Source organism: Echinops telfairi, unplaced genomic scaffold, assembly GCF_000313985.2.
Source record: "Echinops telfairi isolate 266 unplaced genomic scaffold, ASM31398v2 ScPeMD7_2291;HRSCAF=2852, whole genome shotgun sequence".
NCBI classification, from domain to species: Eukaryota; Metazoa; Chordata; class Mammalia; order Afrosoricida; family Tenrecidae; genus Echinops; species Echinops telfairi.
In genome coordinates this window covers 1191244-1211558 of record NW_022106189.1, presented here as the reverse complement: position 1 = coordinate 1211558, position 20315 = coordinate 1191244, and the positions used below count along the sequence as shown (strand labels likewise).

General features: G+C 48.8%; 1 protein-coding gene across 1 annotated transcript in view; it reads left to right on the top strand.

Annotated features, from left to right (window-relative positions):
- Positions 1–20315, top strand: part of GPATCH1 (G-patch domain containing 1) — a 58937-nt gene that overhangs the window by 12634 nt on the left and 25988 nt on the right. The window contains exons 2-15 of the mRNA XM_004704910.3: positions 3211–3345; positions 4314–4399; positions 5819–5979; positions 6599–6696; positions 7398–7456; positions 7820–8062; positions 9440–9587; positions 9933–10012; positions 13030–13234; positions 14797–15093; positions 16097–16275; positions 16508–16635; positions 17560–17696; positions 18000–18169. Of these exons, the coding sequence (XP_004704967.2) occupies positions 3211–3345; positions 4314–4399; positions 5819–5979; positions 6599–6696; positions 7398–7456; positions 7820–8062; positions 9440–9587; positions 9933–10012; positions 13030–13234; positions 14797–15093; positions 16097–16275; positions 16508–16635; positions 17560–17696; positions 18000–18169 (2126 nt within the window). The remainder of the gene's footprint in view (positions 1–3210; positions 3346–4313; positions 4400–5818; positions 5980–6598; positions 6697–7397; positions 7457–7819; positions 8063–9439; positions 9588–9932; positions 10013–13029; positions 13235–14796; positions 15094–16096; positions 16276–16507; positions 16636–17559; positions 17697–17999; positions 18170–20315) is intronic.

Below are 20315 nucleotides of genomic sequence, written 5' to 3'. Positions count from 1 at the left end.
GCACTCCCCGCCTCATTCGCTATGGTAAGATTTTTTGTTCTGATGATGCCTGATACCTGATCCCTTTGACACCTCGTGATCACACCACCAGTCATTTTCTATTCCCGTAAGCAGTTACTATCTTGAAACCCAGCCGGGCGGTTCTACTCATCCCAAAGGTTTGATTCGAGTCTGTTTTGACTTGCTGGCAGTAAGTTTGTTTGTTTTTTGGAGGGGGAGGGGACTTTATATGCAACAGGCACAGGTGTAGGGACCAAAGGTTATCCGTGGTTGCCAGGGGTTATGAAAGGGTAGTCTCTGTTACCAGGAGCCCTGGTGGCCCAGTGGTCAAGACCTAACTGAAAAGTTGATTAGAGTTAGGGGTCATTGTGAGTTGGCGATCCTGGCCCTTAGTGACCATCTAGGAGAGAACTAGCCCATAGGGTTTCAAAGGCTGTAATCTTCGCGGAAGCACACTGCCACATTTCACTCCGGCAAAGCAGCTGGCGGGTTCACAGCTGAGTGCTTTAACCACTATGCAGCCAGGGCTCACGGGCCTTATGAGGCAGAATTGAGGCATCGGCAGGAGGTTTGGCGTTTGGTCTGAGTTTCTGTGGGGGAGAAGGATGGTGGTGCTGGCAGTCCTGCACGAGCAGAGGCCCTCCGACCGACAATTGTTCAATGGGCATAGGCTTTGTTGTACATATCATCACAATTGAAAAAGTGATGCTAATCATGGTAACAACGAAACCATTAAAAAAGGACGAAAGAGGGAGCATGGAGGCCGCGACCTGCGAGGAAGGCCGTCAGCACGTCCCTCCTTTTTCCTTAGAAACCCCTTCTTATCTCTGGAAGGTTCGTTTTAGGACCATTTTCTTTGGCCATTGTGCTCTTGACAACAACAACACCCGTGAGTCTTTTCCAACTCATGGCAATCCCATAGGACAGAGTAGAGCTGCCCCAGAGGGTTTCTGAAGCTGTCCATCTTTACTGGAGTGGACAGTATCATCTTTCTTCTGCAGAGTGCATGCTGGGTATGAACCACAGACCTTGCAGATAGCAGTCTAGTGCTTAACCCACAGGGCCACCAGGGCTCCTTCAACCCAACCCGACTCAGCCAGATCCACTGCCATCGAGTGGATTCTGACTCAGCAGTGCTAGAGAACTGAGAAGTTCCGCTGCCTAGGGTTTGGGGGACTGTAAAGCTTGAAGGGAGCAGACAACTTCATCTCTCCCTAGGAGGGGCTGGTGGATTCCAATTAATGACCTTGTGGTTAATAGCCTGACATAGAACCCAGAGGATCACCAGGCCGCCCGACTCTCCGCTTAAAACTGCCGGTGAATCCCTTCCCAATCCCCCAACATACCAGTGGCTCCGCAGCACGGGGCCCCAGGCCACCACACTCTAGTCCCATCACTCCTTCCCCGGCCTCCACATCTGCTGACCACCTTCCAGTTCCTCATGGCAGTCAGTGCCTCTGGCAGATGCGTTCTCCGTCTGCAGCCGTCATGGTTCTCATGCCCTTGGGGCCTGTGGAGCCGTGGTCATTGCACCTGGTCAGCAATGTTTCTATACAGCAGTAGCCTCTGCTGGACTCTGAGTACCCTGGAATAGGGTGGGCTATGCTGAGATTTCCTCAGCCAGAGTTTGTTCAGGGCCACCCTCCGGCAAGTCCCTTTGTGAGCTGTCAGCTGGGGAATGAGCAAAGGACCTGATGGGGGTATCACTGGCTAGCCGGCAGGCAGAGATCTGCCTTCAGCTTTGTGCTTATTTCCAGGGTGCTCTGGCCTGATCTGTAGGGGGTATCCAAGGAGCCAGTGCATGTTAAAGGAGGGAGGGCCTAGAGTTTCCTTGCCGGTGGTTAGAGATGGCACCTTCTTGGCAGGAACCCATTGGGCCCTGTTGGCCACACTGCTCAGCCCTCGAGACCTCCACCACAGGGTCCACTTAACTTTAGAACCTGAGCTCTTGACTCCCTGGCTGTAAGTTAGACTCCTAGAGTGACCAGACAGCTTTGCCATGCATTAGAATTTATGAAGCTGGCGTCATTCACTTGGTGTCCTAGCTTCCCGACTGAAGTAATCGCACATGGACTGAGGCCCCACCTCGCCTCTAATACCCAGCTCAAGCAGCCTGCTGCTCTCAAGTGTTCATGTGTGCCTTCTTGCTAGTCTCCGTTCATTTAGAAGGATCTCTTTGCATTTGTCTAACAGCCCTGGGGAATAGCTATTACTACCATTGTGTCCCCATTTTACAGATGGAGCCATGGAGGCGTGTAGTGAGTTTAAAGTGACCAACATCTCGGAGTTGACTTTAAAATCCAGGGCACTGTGACTCTCAACCACCACATGTTAACTTGTCATATAACTTACTTTATGTTGTGAATTTTTGAAAATGACTCCATGATTCCTTTTCACTTTAAATAGATTTGGAACATTGAATTGCAGTTAATATAATTAGGCAGTGATTCGCATGACAGCACTTAAAACTTTAAACCTAAGGGGTTTTTAAACGAGTTCACTGCTGTTGAGTGGATGCCAACTCATTGTGACCCTGCAAAACGGTATAACTGCCCCTGTGGGTTTCCGAAATGGTAACTTTTTTTTTTAACAGTTTTATTGGCATACAATTCATATATCATTCAATTCAGTAGTTCAAATAAAAAGAGTTCTGTAATCATCACCACAATCAATTTTAGAACACAGCTGAAACACTGTGTGTGGGATTAGAAAGCCAGGTGATGCTCGGTGGTGCTGGAAGAGATATCACCACGCTTCTCCCGTCTCAGACTTCTCTACGTGCCACCCACCACCCCTGCATCGTGCCTTCTTCATGACCAGATGTCCACTCCATCTGTCCGACACCTTACCCCATTCCACTGCCCCTCCTCCAATGGAGGCCAGGTTTGCTAGAAATGTGCTTGACACAATTGATGTATGTATGGATTGTGGTAAGAGTTGTATGAGCCCCTAATAAAATGTAAAAAAAAAAAAAGAAAGAAAGAAATGTCTTTACCATAAATAAGTAATGCTTATCATTATCTTAGCACTGTAATGACACTTGACAACATATGTTCTTTTTAATGCCTATAAGCTACTAAAGTATAGGCCTAATTGTTCGAGCTGACGTTGCAAAAAGTGAAAAATCATGGTCAAAAAACGACATGTCCCCTAAATGTGTTCTAACCTGCCTTCCCCTTCCTTCTCTTTCATTCGAAACGTTCTTTGCAGGCGAAAGACCGAAGAAGCCGGTCCCTCTTCAGGAGCAGACTGTCAGAGATGAGAAAGGAAGGTACAAACGATTCCATGGGGCCTTTAGCGGCGGTTTCTCGGCTGGGTATTTCAATACAGTCGGCTCGAAAGAAGGTATGGCTTTCCCGGTGACAGCTGCTGTCGGCCCCTCCTTGTTGAAATGTACACTTTAAACACCGTGGTGTATGCATTTGTGCTCTCGGAATACTTGGAATGTTTCCAGAGTGAACCTGTGTGTGGTTTATTGATGACAACTGCAAGAGTTTTCTTCCACTGCCTTTTAAATCGCTAGGCTCCCGCCAGGTGACTCAGCTAGTTAATGACTTCCATTTCCTGTTGCGCCTTGCTGCACACCTCACGCTCCCCCACAGTCATTCATTCAATCATTGTGCACATTGGTTTCCACGTGACTCAATGACAAGGCTGGCAGGTGTCACAGCTGCACTATGAGTGGCTGAGGAGCCACGTTGGAAGGAGAAACTGTGTGTGGGGGAGGAATAGCTGGCCTGACGCCAGGGCTGCTGGCATCAGGGGCTCATCTCATACATGCCCCTAGCTTGGAGAGAAGGCAATGAAAATGTTCCCACCATGCCCTGTAATAAGTCCCATAATGTGTAAAGTACTGTGCTTGAAAACATTTGTTTAAAGAGCAGGTCATCAGTTATCCTGTGGGAATCCCACCCACCCCCTTTTTTTTTTCTGGTCGGCAATAGATTGGTCTGGTCAGCAATAGATTGGTTCTTAGCAAGATTAAAAAGATGTATTGTTCACGTGGTGCACTAGAGCTGAGAGTAGAGTGATCTTAGTCTCCTCAGTCGTGGTGCAGGTGGGACATACATAAGCTGACAGTCCACTTGAATATGCTGTGCCTTTTAATGGCTTACTGGAGAAATGTTTTTTAACTGGAAGAAAATGGCTCTCTCACTTATGAGCAGACGGTGAACTGACTGACTCAGGTGGTAGTTGACAGGAACAAGTTGCAGAAAGTAAGTACAGTTTGTAGTTTTAAGTGTGTGCATGCAGTGTGCCACGTCATTGTAAACTGGAACACTGCCTGAAGTTCTAAACTCTTGTCTTTCAAGGATGGACGCCCTCTGCCTTCATTTCTTCACGGCAGAACCGAGCAGACAAGTCTGTCCTTGGTCCTGAAGATTTCATGGATGAAGAGGTGGGTGTGTGGCACCGAAATGGCCAGTCAGCCGGTGGGATGGCTGTACTGTCCCCTTCTCCCTCCTCAGAAAGTCCCACGTGTGGTTTCCTCTCAGTTTTTAAGGCTTGATTTTGGAGGAGCTTGTATTAGACTGTCCTTCATGTGAACAGATTCCTGCTCCCTGGAGCAGCATTTTATGCTGGATCTATTTCCAAAGTCTGATGTGTCAGGAGAAAGCCCGGACTAGGCCATAATACTTGAAAGCCACCAGATTGACCCACGTGGCCAGTAGCTGGGGTTTTGAGCCTGTGCCAGTGGCTGCAGTGTAAGGAGCAGTGAGTGGCTAGGTGGGAGAGAGTCACAGGAAGCCACCTGGAGGTGTCTGGGGCACATTGTTAGAGGAGACTCCAAGCACCCACTTCCTCCAGGGAAGTGGAAGGTGTGAGGGTTTCTGAAGTGCTCCCATCAGCCTGTGAGATGCAGTTCATCTGGTGTTAAAATTTAACCTCGCTTACCGTAATGCCCAGTGATGGAGTCACTTGTGGTGAAGATTCAAAAAGTATTTCTGTCGGGTGCTTTGAGCTTCAGGTAAGAAGAAAGGTAGGATCCTGTCTGATTTTGTCCAGCATAAGGGGCCATCTGTATGGAGGCTTCTCTTACAGACAGGAGGTCCGAGTGTTAGTGAAGTCCCAGGCCCTCTGCCCTCAGTCAGCCTCTGTGTGGCCACATGTCCTCACACACTAGCACCTTCTGGCATGGGCAGGACAAGGTCCAGTGAAAAGACTCCTTTTTCTTGGTGCCTTTTCTTGAGCGCAAAGACATCTTTCACACAAGTCCAACAGGGTGCTTTCCCTCACGTCTGCCTGGGCACATTGTTTCACACACCCATTTCCAAAGTTGCCCCTGAAAGAGGAATGGGGTCAGAACAAGTGGCTTGTTAAGAAATGAGTCTTTGCTGTCTCTTCCCTGCCCCAATACCGGTGGGCCCACCGCTGGGGAAGCGCATGGCAGCTGAGTGGAAGGCAGGCTTCTGGACAGCACGAGGGTCCTGTGAGGTGAGAGGGCACGGCTAGGCAGCCACCACCTTGGCTCCAGTCCACACAAAAGCCCTCACCACCAGGCTCACCCTCACACACATCCTCACAGGGCTGGCTGGTTGTGAATGGAACATTGGTGCCTGTTACACGCATCTCTGAACAATTGTCACGGAGGACGTGGTCCTCACTTGTGTGCCTGTGGCCCCACTAAGCCGCCATGGCCTGCCCTCAGCCACTGACCTTCCCTTCTGTGAGGGAGCAGCGTAAAGCCCTCCAGCGAAGGCAGCGCGCCTCTGATCTTTAACCATGTTCTGTCATTGTCACTTCTTGTTGAAAGAGGAAGGAAAGTGCTGTGACGGCGCTCACGGGGGACTGTGAGTAAGTCTGGATTTTTTTTAAGGATCTCAGTGAATTTGGGATAGCCCCTAAAGCGATTGTTACCACAGACGACTTTGCTTCCAAAACCAAAGACCGGATCCGCGAGAAGGCCAGGCAGTTGGCAGCGGCCACAGCCCCGATTCCTGGAGCCACTCTGCTCGATGACCTCATAGCACCCGCAAAGTGAGAAGAGTTCAATTCTGGCCTTTCTTTCTGTTCTGGGCCTCCTTCCCGGCTTTGCATGATTAGCTTTCTTAGGGGTCATCCGGTTAGAAGGAAGAGAAAACCTCTTAGGCCGGCTTGAGTGGGTGAGGGGACACTGGCATGGGTGTTGGGCTGCGTGGTGGAACTCAAGTGCTCCTGTCACTGGCCATGCTGCTGGGGTGCAGAGAGGTGGCCCCCCTTTTAGGAGGCGGGCATCTGTCCTCCTGCCTTCTCTCACAGGCCGTGCGGACACTGGCTTGGCTGGCTTATTCTACCTGCTTTCATTCTGCAAACCAGCCAGTCCGTGTGTCAGCGTGTGGCCTGACGCAGTGGCTCCCCGCACTCCTGGTTGCCCTGGCTATGGGCTTGAGAAACTGCCTGGAGTTTGTGTGCTCCATTCAAAAGGAGGGTGTCTGAGCGACTCCCCCTGGTTAGGTGTGTAGCCTTCAAGGCTGCAGTGGCAGGCTCTTGGTTCTGATAGGCGAGAGAGGAGTCTCAGTCAGGACAATTGGGCGAGCCGGGGTTGAAGAGTTGGTCACATCATACTGTTCTCTAAGGTTGTCCCAAGAAGTTCATTTTTAATGCTCTGCCATCCTAGATTGTCTGTTGGTTTTGAATTGCTGCGGAAAATGGGGTGGAAGGAAGGACAAGGAGTTGGCCCCCGAGTAAAGAGGAAGCCACGCCAGCAGAAATCTGGTAAGTGTCCTGTGGGCATTCCTCCTGCGGCATACCTTTGAATGGCCGCATGCGTCTAGACACCAAATTGCTGGTCAGCGGGGGAGCCTGGCTTTTGAGGCTTTTTATCTGTCACTCGCTGTCGCTTCCCAGAAGCGTCATACTCTTAGATTCCCATCGGCAGGGTCTCAGAGTCCTCGTCTCCCACCCTCAGCAGCACTGTCTTCTTTTATCTGTGCTGGGTTGGCAGGGTGAGATGGCATTGGTGCCTCCATACACAGCCATCGTTTTCTGTGTACTTGTTGTCCTTGGTTTTCCAAGTCAGACTGTGGACTCTTTGAGGGCAGTGGTCATTTCTTTTGGGCCTTGAGCAGTGAGAGGAGACTAGACGGGCGGCAAATAGTTCTGGAGCGATCACTTTCTGACCCCAAAGCTGTCGCGCCTTCTGCAAGTGCAGCGGGAATGCTAGGAGGTTGAGTCGGGAGCCCTGGTGGTGGAATGGGCAACACATTGGGCTCCTAGCTACCAGTCAGCAGTGTGAACCCTGTAGCTTCCCCGAGGGAGAAGGACGAGACGTTCTACTCTGGTTGAGATGAACAGCCTCGGAGACCCACGCGGGCAGTTCTGTGTGTCAGAATTAGCTCAGTAGCAGTGAGTCTGGTTGGTTTTGGTCTCTTCATTTCAGTCCCTCGTGACTAATGGGTTTGGACTGTCTCTCACAGATCCCGGAGTCAGAATCTATGGCTGTGCATTACCCCCAGGGCATTCGGAAGGATCTGAGGTACAGTGCAGTCTACCACCTTCCATCTGGGCGCACTTGGTGCTTGGTGTGTGAGGGATTGGGCCGGTTGGGACCTGTTTTAGCAGCCAGGCAAATCCCGTCCCAGTGACACACTGCACTCCCTCCCGGGCATATGATGTGTTCACAGGCGGCCAGCACCGTACTATCTGCTCGGATCTTGAGGTCGGGCCATTTGTGCATGTGGCATTTGCCCTGGGACGTGCTTTAGTTCTCCGTGACAGTATAAGTGGAAGCTTGCTCATTTTCCTGTATGTAATGAATCCCTGCATTTAAAAATAGCGTCTCCCACGTTTACTTTAGGCCACATGTGACTCACCTTAGTCCTTTAAACATTTGAAACAGGATGAAGATGATGACTACCTGCCCGAAAATGCCACCTTTGCTCCCAAAGACGTCATACCTGTGGATTTTACACCGAAAGATAACGTTCACGGACTGGCTTACAAAGGCCTGGATCCCCACCGGGCACTGTTTGGTGTTTCCGGAGACCATTTTAACCTCTTCAGTGCGGGATCTGAGAGGGCCAGCCATCTCTTTGGAGAAGCTGGGCTGAGTAAAGGAAGAAAGTTGGGAATTTCAGGCCAGGTAAAGATGTCGTTTATTTATAAACGTGAAACTACTGCAAAATGACTGTGCTTTCCTGACTGCATGCTGGTGTTGTTAGGTATCGTTGTGGTGACCAAAACACAGCCTGGTCCTGTGCCACCCTCACAGTTGTTATTACTACTGGGCCCCCCCATCTTGTTGAGGGTCGTCTTCTTTTTTGATGACCGTATACTTAACCAAGCACAACACCCTTCTTGACGGACTGGCCTCTCCAATAACATGTCCAACGCCTCCCACCCTCACTACCAAGGAGCATTCTGACTGCACTTCCTCCATGGCAGACTTGTTTGTTCTTTTGGTAGTCCATGGTACTGTCAGTGTTCCTTGCCCTGGACTCATTGTTCCTGGACCAAGTGAAGGCTTGGAGTGGTTTTATTGTACGGCACAGGCCTTCCGGCTTTCAGTGGTGTATGCCTGAGACCCGGTGACACAACGGTCAGGTGCCTCGACTTCTGTCGGAACCTTCCTGCCTCTGAGCCCCTCTCCTAGTGCTGCGTGCCCCAGGCACAGGAGGAGCCCAGTGTTTACTCAGGAGCCTTGGAATGAGGGAGAGCTGTTGCTGATGGCACATCCCTCCAGTCCATCCAGAGGGTTTTTTGTTTGCTTTTCTTTCTTTCTTTTTTTTTTTTTTCATTTTATTGAGGGCTCTTACAACTCTTGTTACAGACCATACAGCAACTGTATTAGACATATTCGTACATAGATTCCATCATTCTTTTCTAGACATTTACTTTCCATTGAGCCCTTGGGATTAGCTCTCCCCCCCCCCCCCAACCCTCGTGACCTCCTTTAGATTGTAGATTGTTAATTATTTTCAAATCTCGCTCCAACTGCCATCTCCCTTCCCCTCTGGTTTCTTTTGTTCTTCCCCTTGACTGGGGGTGTGCGGTTATGTGTTATTCATTGTTTTTCTGAAAGTGCATTTAGAAGATGGTAACTTTATCATTTATTTATTACCTTTTCTTTCCGGTATGTGTTTTTTCCCCGACCCTTTTAAGAGGCCATTCTCCATAGATCTAAAATTCTTACAGGGACCATCAGACGAGCAGTGGCCTTTAGGCCTTGGCCGTAGCACCGGGCCAGGCAACGCTGAGACATAGATGAACATTTCTGCGATTCTCCTTCTGGAGGCCGCCTATCTGCCTGCCCCTGCACTCATACACTGCTTACGTGGATGCCCCACTCTTCTTCCCGTGCTAAGACCTGAACCCACCACCCAGGCTGGAGACCAGCTCCAGGGCTGGACATGGGGCATGCGGTCTAGTCGTTATTTTCTAAGAGACTTGAGCGTTCTCTGTGGCTCCTCACGTGGTTGCTTCAGTGTCATTGCTCTGTGTGACACCTTGTTTTCTGAAGGCTTTTGGTGTCGGGGCCCTGGAAGAGGAAGATGACGATATATATGCCACAGAAACCCTGTCCAAGTACGACACGGTCCTGAAGGATGAGGAGCCTGGAGATGGACTCTATGGCTGGACAGCGCCCAAGCAATACAAAAGCCAGAAAGGTAATCCTGCACCTGTGGAAGGTCACTACCCCCACAGGGCTCCTAGCGTCCTAGCCATGGCGATCACTTTATTTTGTACTTGCCCTTTGCCCACATAGAGTATACTTTTTATTACGTTAGCTTAAGACAACTGAAAGTACTAGTTCTCAGATCAGTGAGGATAGCCTCATGAGCCAGGGGGCTGGGTCACTGAGTCAGTGAAGGGTGGGGCCTCCCCTTCTGCGCTTTCCCAGTGATGTCATGCTGGGACGCAGTACTTAGGCTCTGGGAGATAAGCTTTAGCTGTGTTCTGCCTTCCTCTAATCTTCTCTGCCTCGAGAATTAATCCATGTCATCATTTTGTAGAATCAGAGCGAGACCTTCAATACATTGGAAAAATCGTGGATGGATTTTCCTTGTCATCTAAATCTTTATCTTCTAAGAAAGTAAGAAAACCTTTTATTTCCTTCCCCCTTTTTTCCTTGAGTGGTTTAGTGCTTCACATGTTATCTGCTATGTCGTCCATGTTATTAGATAAAGTACACAAAAGAAGGAAATTGTGTTTTCACCAAGCAGCAGCGTAATTACTGGTCCTGGTCCAGGAAAACACTGTCGACCTTAGCCAGGTCAGTAGGCAGGCACTTCGCAGCCAAACCCCCAAACTGCTCATCTTTTATATCCCAACATCAAGTGAGCACTTATTTTAGCAAGCAAAACACACATTACAAATCGGCATGAAAATGAAATGGCTACAGTTCTAGGGGCCGTGGCATTTTAAGAAAGGTGTAAAAAGTCAACAGCTCGCAGGCTGGTGTGGCTCCCGGGCTGTAGAGAGCCCTGGGTGCCGCACATTTCAGATCACTTTGAGTTCATCAGATTTGGTTATAGCTGGGTGTGAAAATCTCTTGCACCTGCAGGTGTCCAGCCTGGCAGGTGCTCCTCCTGGAACAGTCTGCCAAGCTCCCAGCACAGCTGCCACACCTGTGTCTTCTGGAGTCATTTTTCCCTTGTTGGCATTCCTTTTTCAGACCATCCTCCACTTGAATCACCTTTCTGCATCGTGTTCGTTAAGCACCTCTAAGGCGGGGCTTGTTACTCTCCCAAGAGGGGAGCTGGGGAGTCCAGAAAAGGACACGTTCCAGGCCTTTGTTTTGTTTAGTTGTGTTTTAATGGATGTGGTAGAGACAGCCTCTCTTGATGCTTAAGAGCGTTGGCCTGAGCACCAGGCTGCCTGGACCTCCAGCCCGCTCACCAAGGATGACCTGGGCATGCTCCCGCCCTTCACTGGGCTCAGCTTCCTCATCTGTAAAATGGGAATATGAAAGATACCCACTTGGCACAGTGTGGGAAGACTCAATAAGGAAATAATTAAAATAATTAGAACAGCGTCAGGAGCATAGAAGTGGCTGTAATTACTAGAAAGCTAAACACTGTGCAAGGAGAGCGTGGCTTTTGTAACATGGAGAGGGAGCACGGTTTGTAAGAGCTTCAAAGCACTCATTGACTCTGGGGGTTTAGGGATACAGAGGACCACATCCTGACTGTTTGTCCAGTACCTCCAGCCTGCGAGGGTGGGAGGTGTCAGAGCAGCGAGGGCATCGGTGTGGATAACTGCTGTCGAGTTGGCTCTGCCTCACGCTGAACCATGCACAGCTTAATGAAATGCTACCTGGTCCTACACTGTCCCCATGATGGGTTCTGGATCAGACTGTTGGGATCCATAAGGGTCTCACTGGGCGATTTTAGGAAGTAGATCACTAGGGCTTTCTTCCCAAGTCCATTTTAGTCGGGAAGTGCTGCTGAAACGTGTTCATCATCATTCAACCACTCCCTGCCATCGAATCGATTCTGACTCAGAACTGCCTCTGTGGGTTTCCAAGGCTGTACCTGGTTACAAGAGCAGACCGCCTGAGGAGTGGTTGGTGAAGTCAAACTGCTGAGCCTGGGTAGTATTCCAGCACTTAGCTCACTGCACCACCAAGGCCCCTTTATTCATCACCATAGCAGCCTGCCAGCCTTAGATGCTGTTGATGAAGCAATAGCCCTGGGGCTTGTGGGGGAGGCCCCTCCCTGGCTCAGTATGAGTGGTTCGCAGGAGGGCTGTGCTCAGCTGGCCTTTCCAGTTCAGGCTGAGCTGCTGGCTCACTCGGCAGAGCAGCACAGCGGGTCAGCATGGGGGTTGACAGTGGTTCTGATCAAGCACTCAAGAAGACTGCGTGCACACTCTCCTGCAGTGCTCCTCTGGGGCTTTATGTCTTGGTAGCATGAGCGTTTGCTGGCTGACATGTAGAGAATCTGACCTCGGGGGTGTCTGTGCCCCTACCCCCACCCCCTTCTATGCCCAGGTAGGGACAAGCTGAGCTGATCCAGTGTCTCAGTGGTAGTAATAATGTTCTGTTCATGGGCCTTCCCAAGTGTCGGGTCTTCGGCCCAGGCTGCACATCAAAACCACCAGGACCCTGGAGAAGTCTCATCAGCCTGGGTATCTAGGGGAGGGGACTCAGCACTGCTGAAGCTCCTTGCTAAGTCTAGGACACAGCCGGTCTGAGAGCCACAGCATGGTTCCCGAGTCCTGGGAGTGAGGCAAACAGGAATCCAGACTCTCCATCAGTAGGGGTTTGCTAGGGCAGGGGCAGGGAGGACCACTCTGTAGTCCCTGATGAGGTCTTTCCACAGTAATTAAAAATAGCAAATGCTTCTTTTAAAACCTAATTTGTCCTGCCATCATGAATGCCTGACGGTACTGAAAATACTTGAACTTCCCAAGTATATTTCAGGTTCAGTTCAGTCTACGTTTAGAAATGAGTTATCTTGGGTCAGGCAATGGGACTGAGAGAAGTCAATCACCAAAGGACAAATACTGCATAACTTCCCTTATATAAAATGACAAGAAAAAAAGCAAATGTGTAGAGAACAAATGTTATTAGTGGTTACCAGGGACAGGTGGGAGGAGGACGGGGAGGGACTCTATTGCACTGTGTCAGTGTGGGGTTACACAGCCAATGACTGGTCAGTAAGGTGTGTGTCTGCAAAAAGTTGCATTGGCAAAGATTGTGTAATAGGTAAATGAGGATAAGTCAGAAACCTTGCTGTAAAATCGTAAACACCTTTATTAAACACAAAGGCCCCAATCTGTAGCAAGTATTTTCCAGCCCATCCCTCCTCTGGGTCTGTGGATTTCTGGAGGCAGTGTTTCCTCCGCCCTAACCACCCCGCACCCCCATCCCACCCCAACCTCACCCGAAGGAGCCTGCTCGTCCCCTTACGCCATGTCCGAATGGCACTTGTGGCACGCTTGAGGGCCTCATTGTGTTCCCACATGCGGAGTCTGAAGGGACAAGATGAGGGTTGGAGGGTGGATGGGGCACACTTTCCCAACGATGGTTTTGTAGGATAGCTCCTCCTTTCCTCAGAGAATAAACACGACCTTCCTTACCCTGTATTTTCTGTTTGTTTTCTGAAGATTTATCCACCCCCCGAGCTGCCAAGAGACTACCGGCCTGTGCATTACTTCCGACCCGAGCTGTCTGCAACCCCAGAAAACTCCCGCTTGCTTCAAGTGTTATCAGAGTCCTCTGGGAAGGCAGTGTGTAACCCAGGAACACAGAGTAGACACCAACTGAATGCCGCCAAGCGAGGGGACTTGCTAGGCGAGACGCCTATTCAAGGTACGAGCCCTGGGGCAAAACAAAATCATTTCATCAAAGTGAATTCATGTTAACAAAAGCAAAATGGGAAGTTGGTGTGTTCCCCTTGGCATTTTTTACAGAATAATCCTACATTGTGGGCATGGAATTGTCCGGGGGAGTAGGACACACACGTGCGGGCGTGCATGTGGACATCTTTTCTCTCACCCCACCTGGCATTTCCCCTCTGTCTGTTGTGCTGCTAAATTCCACCTGTGGTTAAGACCAGGGACCTTTGTACCTTCACTCTCTCCGCACAGCCTGCTTTCTTTTCCTCCATGGAGAAAGGCGCCAGAGGACGTCTGCGAGCCGAAAAGAAGGAGCAAAGTGACAGAGCCCCTGTTGGGTCTGGCATGAGACCCCCTATGAGGGGGTGGACCTGAAGGGTTCACGTTGTGCCCCTTGGCATCTTGGGAAATATGTAAACTACAAAGACATAAACAGAACGCTGGGTTCCCCACTCCCTTCCCTAGAGTGGCTCAATCACTGAGGTCTTCCTACCTCAGCGACTGACTGCCTGGGGACTCCATGCACATCTCTGCCTTTCCCTGGCTTCCACCTCCACCTCCTTTTCTCAACAACCATGGCAGCAGCTCCTTGCCCTATGCAGTCCATGCCCCGTGACAGCAGCCAGATGGAGCCTATTATGTTGCTCCCCTCTGCGGGCCCTCCAGTACCTCTCTCACCTGAAGTTATATCCCCACAGGCCAGACCCAGGCCAGCACTTGCCTGTCCTCAACCCACAGCTTGTGCCACTTTCTTCTGTACCCCGAGGCCAGCCTCGAAGTCCACCTTTCTGCCCCCAGTCTGCCAAGGATGGTCTCGTCCCAGGGCCTGATGTTTGCTGTGGCTTTGCTTCTTTCCCCACTTTTATGTGAATCTAATTCCCTTTCATGACTTAGACTTTATCTCCAAGCTCACCTCTTAATTGAGACCTCCCAGGTCTTCCTGGACCACTTATAAGCTGGTTATATCTTGCTCCATGCCCCCTGCCTGCCCACCCAGCTAGTCACTCTCAATCACCTTGCCCTTTTCCCAGCCCTCCTCTCAGAGCATTCTTCCAATGTTGACTTTTGGCTTCTTTCACGTCCATCCCTTACTGTTGAGCTGAAGGCCCTCACCTGCCTCATTTCCAGCCCTGGCCTGGTGCCTGGCATGGGCTGGGTGCGCAGGTCTCCGACATGAACAAATGCTCAATGGTGGGCACTGCTGTGCCTGCAGGACTGTGGAGCCATGGCCACTGCAGCCTGCAGATCTGCCCTTCCTCACTCTAGAGCCACGCACAAGTGCTCTAAATATTCAAGACTTAATTTCCATTTTTACCAGCTGGAAGATGGGTGTCTCATGGTTTCTTGGCTCTTGTTCACAGGGATAGTGTGAAGACAAATGTAACATTAATCCAATCCTAAATATGAAAATATTCACCTCCAATGATAACAACGTGTCATAATGAAAATGCAAAGAAAGAGCAATGCAATTACCTTAGGATACTTTGCATTTGTTTTTGCATCGTTTGCATTTGTTTTTCTATTGCTTTGATTTAGGTTCCCCGACATCAGTTTTAGAATTCCTGTCCCAAAAAGATAAAGAAAGGATCAAAGAAATGAAGCAGGCAACTGATCTGAAAGTGGCTCAGCTCAAGGCCCGGGGCCTGGCCCAGAATGCGCCAAGCGGCAGGCCCCAGTCTTCCTCCTCAGACGGCGGGCACTGCTCGTGGCATGCGACACCAAGTGACAGGACAGCCAGCGCAAGAGCCAGCAACTTCAAACCTTTCGCAAAAGATCCAGAAAAGCAAAAACGCTATGAAGCTTTCTTAGCAAATATGAAACAGGGTCGCCACGGTGGGTGCTAGCCTGGGCTCTCCTGTGTCTGGGGTGGGGGAGAGTGGGGGGCAGCCTTCTCCTTGTTCTCGCAGCAGCTTCCCATTTAAGGTTAGTCTCCTGCATTGTGGGTGCCTTTGCTCTGTGCTTCTGCGCGCGGCACGGAACCCTGAGGGGCTGCCTCTTGGCTTTGGACAGAACGCACAGTTGACCAGTTAATCACAGTTCTCCCCTCTGAGGCCTTTGCTTTGGCCCAGGCTCACACCGAATCACAGCCTGTTTACTCCTTGCAAATGCGTGTCTTCTGCAAGGGTTGTTTTCCACACCAAGGCCACAGCGTCCTCTCAGCTTTCTTCTTACAGCCCTAACACCTAGCTCTAACTTTGACTTCTGAGGATGGTTGGCCATAGAAGCTGAATCAGTAGTGAGGGGAAGCTCCCTTGGGGGTCTATGACGCTGACTTGGCCCAGAAGAGAGGAGGGCAGTGTTCTTTTGGTGGTCCTGGGAGAGGGTATCAGTTAGCCAGTGACATTGTTTTTCAAAAACAGGTCTCTGGAGAATGAGGTGCTGGATGGACTGTGTCTTCGCTCCCTGCTGAGAAATAGCCTCCCTGTTGGTGAAATTAAAAAACAACAGCGGCCAAAAAATAAATAAAAAGAGAGAGAGAGATAAGAGTCAGAGATAAGAGTTTTTCTGCCAAAACTTAATATGGTTGGGACTGGTGACAAGTTGCCTGCTTCAGAAAACTTATGCAAATCCCCTAAAGGTTTTTCTCTGTTCTATGTGGTCCATAGTTAAACAGGAACATTGCTTGAAAGGGGAGAGCAGTGTTAGTCCACTGAGCACGCTGGCCCCACCCTGAGGTGTCCTTATGACAAAGCTGGTCAGCTGTCAACGATAGGATACATGTTTCCTGAGGCCAAATACATCCATCTGCAGGGCAGGAGTTGTGTCCTCCAAAGGGTCTCCTTTAAGCCTCCTGTTTCCCTGGAAGTGAAGCAGTTTCTCATTCTGTGTACCACAGATGCCCTGGAAAGATGTCTGGACCCTGGCATGACCGAGTGGGAGCGGGGCCGCGAGCGTGAGGAGTTTGCGCGCGCGTCCCTGCTCTACGTGTCCTCCCACTCGACCCTGTCCTCCAGGTTCACGCACGCCAAGGACGAAGATGACTCGGAACAAGTTGAAGTCCCCCGAGACCAAGAGGTCTGTGGCTGCCCTCTCTTCCCTCCCACATCCTCCATAGCCAAAAACTCAATGGAAAAATCTCGCAGATGGCTTAGACTAAGAAACAGTTCTGTGACTCAGATTCCAGCATCTACCCAGCACTCTGCCAAGAGAGCATTAGAGCAGGAGCTCATTTGTAATTGTAGGAGATGATGTGAAAACTGTTCAATTGCGTGACCAGGTGATGAACCAGATGAATGTGTTTCCTCAGAATGACATCAGCGACAAGCAGTCGGCTGTGAAGATGAAGAAGTTCGGGAAGCTCACCCGAGACACCTTTGAATGGCACCCGGACAAGCTCCTGTGCAAGAGGTTTAACGTCCCTGACCCTTATCCCGAGTAAGTGGGGACCTGCCTTTACAGAAGAAGCGCGGTGCTTCCTCCCGTCTTCATTACTCATGAAAGCACTCTCGTTCTAAGTCAGTGGTTCGCAGCCTTCCTCATGCGGCAACCCTTTCAGACAGTCCTCATGTGGTGGTGACCCCCTACCCATAAAATTATTTTTGTTGCTACTTCATCACTGTCATTTTGCTACTGTTAGGAATTGGGCGACCCCTGTGAAAGGGCCGATTAACCCCCAAAGGGGTCAGGAACCACAGGTTGAGAACCGTTGTTCTAGGTGAACTTGTGAGTCTGGACTTAACTTTAACTTGTACTCCTTTGCTGTTAGCAAACCGAACTAAACACCCCAACTTACATATTGAAGAATGGCACCCAACAACAAGACCTTTCACTTCTCAAGGCAGTGAAGGATTTTTAACAGTTGATTTTAGGAACCAGTTGGTCCCATTCATTGGAGGTTTTCCTTCATTCATTGGAGGTTTTGGTTCACCTGCCAACCATGATGCTCTTCTCCAGGATCTGGTCCTTCCTGAGCATATGTCCACGGGAAGTCTCAGGATCCTCTTAAGGAGCAACCTGGCTGTTGTACTTCTTCCCATAGAGATTCGCTCATTTTGTGACAGTCCATGCTGCATTCATTATTCTCTGCCAACATCGTAATTCAACGCATTGCTTCTTCGTCGGTTGTTCTTATTCGTTGCCCAGCGTGTGTATGCATAGAGGCCATTGAAAAGCCATGTGGCTTCGTTGAGCACCCCTGAGTGGTGAGCCTTGCTTTGGCATTTCCTCTGAACAACTTAGGGGATCTTTTTAGCCAAATAGGAGAGTTGGTAAAAATTTGAGTTGGAAAACTTTATAGGAAGTGGATTTTATTCCTAGCAGTTGTTTTTAAAATGACCTCTTTGTTTTTCCAACCCCTAGTTCAACGTTAGTTGGATTACCTCGAGTGAAACGTGACAAGTACTCCGTCTTCAACTTCCTGACACTCCCAGAAACAGCTTCCTCGCCAGCAACCCCAACATCAAGCAGAAAAATACAGCAGCACCAAGACCTCAACAGTAAGTTGGGGCTTTCTCAGGGCTGCACCTCAGCCTCAGCCTCTGGGGAAAATGGAAGCAAAGGATTGTCTGGTTTCAAGTATATACATCGTGAAACCTGCCTCCATTAGGAGACTGCCTCATATTATGAAGCTGGCTCATGTTGCAATGGCCCACATGTGCACTCTCTGACATTGGGGCTTTGTCTTAGCTTTCCCACACCCCCAGCCTGTGCCCAGTGCCTCGACTGCAACCAAGAGCAGTGCTAAAGAACTTACCTTTGTGCTACCGTTCTCTGGGCTCATTCTGACGCTTACCTTTCAGAATCACGAAAACCTTCCAGATGGGATACTTCTAACCAAGAGAAGAGAGAAGAGTCCAGCAGTGAATTTTTAAGTGTTGCTGGATCAGCAGTTGGCACCCCAAAACAAGAGCCCAGTCCGTTAGTAAACCAAGAGGAAGAGCCTGTACCAGAGCCCTTGTCGGAGCAGAAGGTACTAGGCTTGCAGGTTCTCTTTGCCAGACTGACCCTGACTGTGGCCTTCCTCGTTCTTTATGACGGTGCCTTCTCATCCCTGCTTCATAACAGCAGCCACCCAGCTCTGCCACAGCCCCGAGAGGAAAGATGTTAGGTTTTATTGACCGGATAGTCTTTATTGTTTGACAACTCAACTCTGCTGTTGAGTGAAAGCAACAGAAGACAAAATGAAAATGATGGAGCATAGCAGTGTTCCAATAACATTTTACAGATGAAAACAGGTAGTGGGGTTTCATTTGGCCCAAGACCTATAGCTTGTGCTATAGTTACAGACTTCCATTCATCGCCATAGTCATGTAAGGGGAAGTCACAGGTTCTCTCTTTAGAGTAGCTTTCCCTGAACATCAAACATTGAAACAAATGTCAGTGTCTTTTTAGTGGAAAGTGGACATTTCCAAATTATAAGTATTCTCTTGTGGAAATGTAGAGAGAATAATCCATTTTAAAAAGTACTATTTTACACTCTAGTTATTAATAAAAGTTGAGTGTAATTAAAAAGTTGGTTTTTATTTCTGTCAGTAGCCTCATTGAAAAATCTTCCTTTAAAAAATTTTACTTTATTTTAAAATTAACATATTTGAAATTCACTTTTTAAATGTACAGTTCTGTGAATTTTAACACATTTATAGATACGTGTATTCACCACCTTAATCAGAAATGCAGAAGAATCCCTTCACCTCCCCAAATCTCTCAGCTTGTCCCCTTTTAGTCCTTCCTTCCACCAGCCTTGAGACTGCAGTTTTGCTTTATCCAGAATGTTACATAAATGGAATATACTCTATGCAGTTTTTTGAGATTGGTCTCTCTCACTCAGCATAATGCCTTTGAGATTCATCAATAGTATTGCATTTATTAATAGCTTCCCCCCCCCCCCTACTGAATAGAGTCAATTTCATCTCATAGCGACCCAAGATAGGTCCAAAGCTGTAAATCTTTGCAGGAACACAGTCTCATCTTTCTCCCACTTCTTCCCCGGGATTCCTTCTATTCCCCTTGCTTTCCTAACCTTCTGAACTTTTGTCTTCGGGTAAATGCTGCCTTTTAAAAATCTTAAATGACAGCTTATTCTAACGTGGGGGTGAGTTCAGTTCCAGACCTGAAGGGGAAGGCCCTAGTCTTGTGGTCCTGACCCACCAGTCTCTTATCCGACCAGTCAGCCTGGTCTCTTTTATGACTGAGTTCTGCTCCACATTGGTCCTCCGCTCTGTCTCGGCCTTGGATACGATCCTTTTCAGAGCAGTTGTTAGTAGAAGCTGAGCGCCTCTTAGTATTTCTGATCTCAGGGTAAGGTCTTCATTGGATTTTGCTAGTTTTTTAGAAAATGGTGTAAAAACCGCATTCGAGAATCCTAGTTCTGTGTTGTGGCCATCAGAAGACCTTCTAAATTTCTCAAACATTATGTTGACCTTGTACTTGCATTTTTTTGTATGGAAAAAAATCTTAATTTTTGCTTTTTTTACTTATGAGCCATGTAACTTTAGGAAAGTCTCTATTTTTTGGATGATTTAATTTCTTTCTGGAAAATTCTCTTGAGTTAGTACAACTGGGTATACACAAATGTGAATTTTAAACTTTCTGGTACAATTTAGGTGGAAGGCGAACAGGTGAAAGATCTCAAGAAATACAGACCTTGTGTGTTTGATGTGTGCTTTTATTTCATTCCAGTGCAGTTCCTGCTGTATTCTGAGAAAGAAAAACAAACAAACAAAAGATTAGCTATGTAGCTACTAAGAATTGACTATCTTACATAGTTATAATTCTGCCTCTACTTTTACCATTGAGAACCTCATTAAAGAACCTCATGTCTGTGAACATGGTGTATTCGCCAACCGTCACGCACTTCATGCTTCACTCATGACATCATATCCGCTTTGCCAGGGAGACATCGGGCTCGTGACTGTTCTTTCCTTTGTGTGTGTGTTGTTGCTTTTATTTTTTTAAATCATTTTATTAGGGGCTCATACAGCTCTTATCACAATCCATACATACGTCAATTGTGTCAAGCACATTTGTACATTCGTTGCCCACATCATTCTCAAAACATTTGCTCTCCACTTAAGCCCCTGGCATCAGCTCCTCATTTTCCCCTTCCCTCCCCGCTC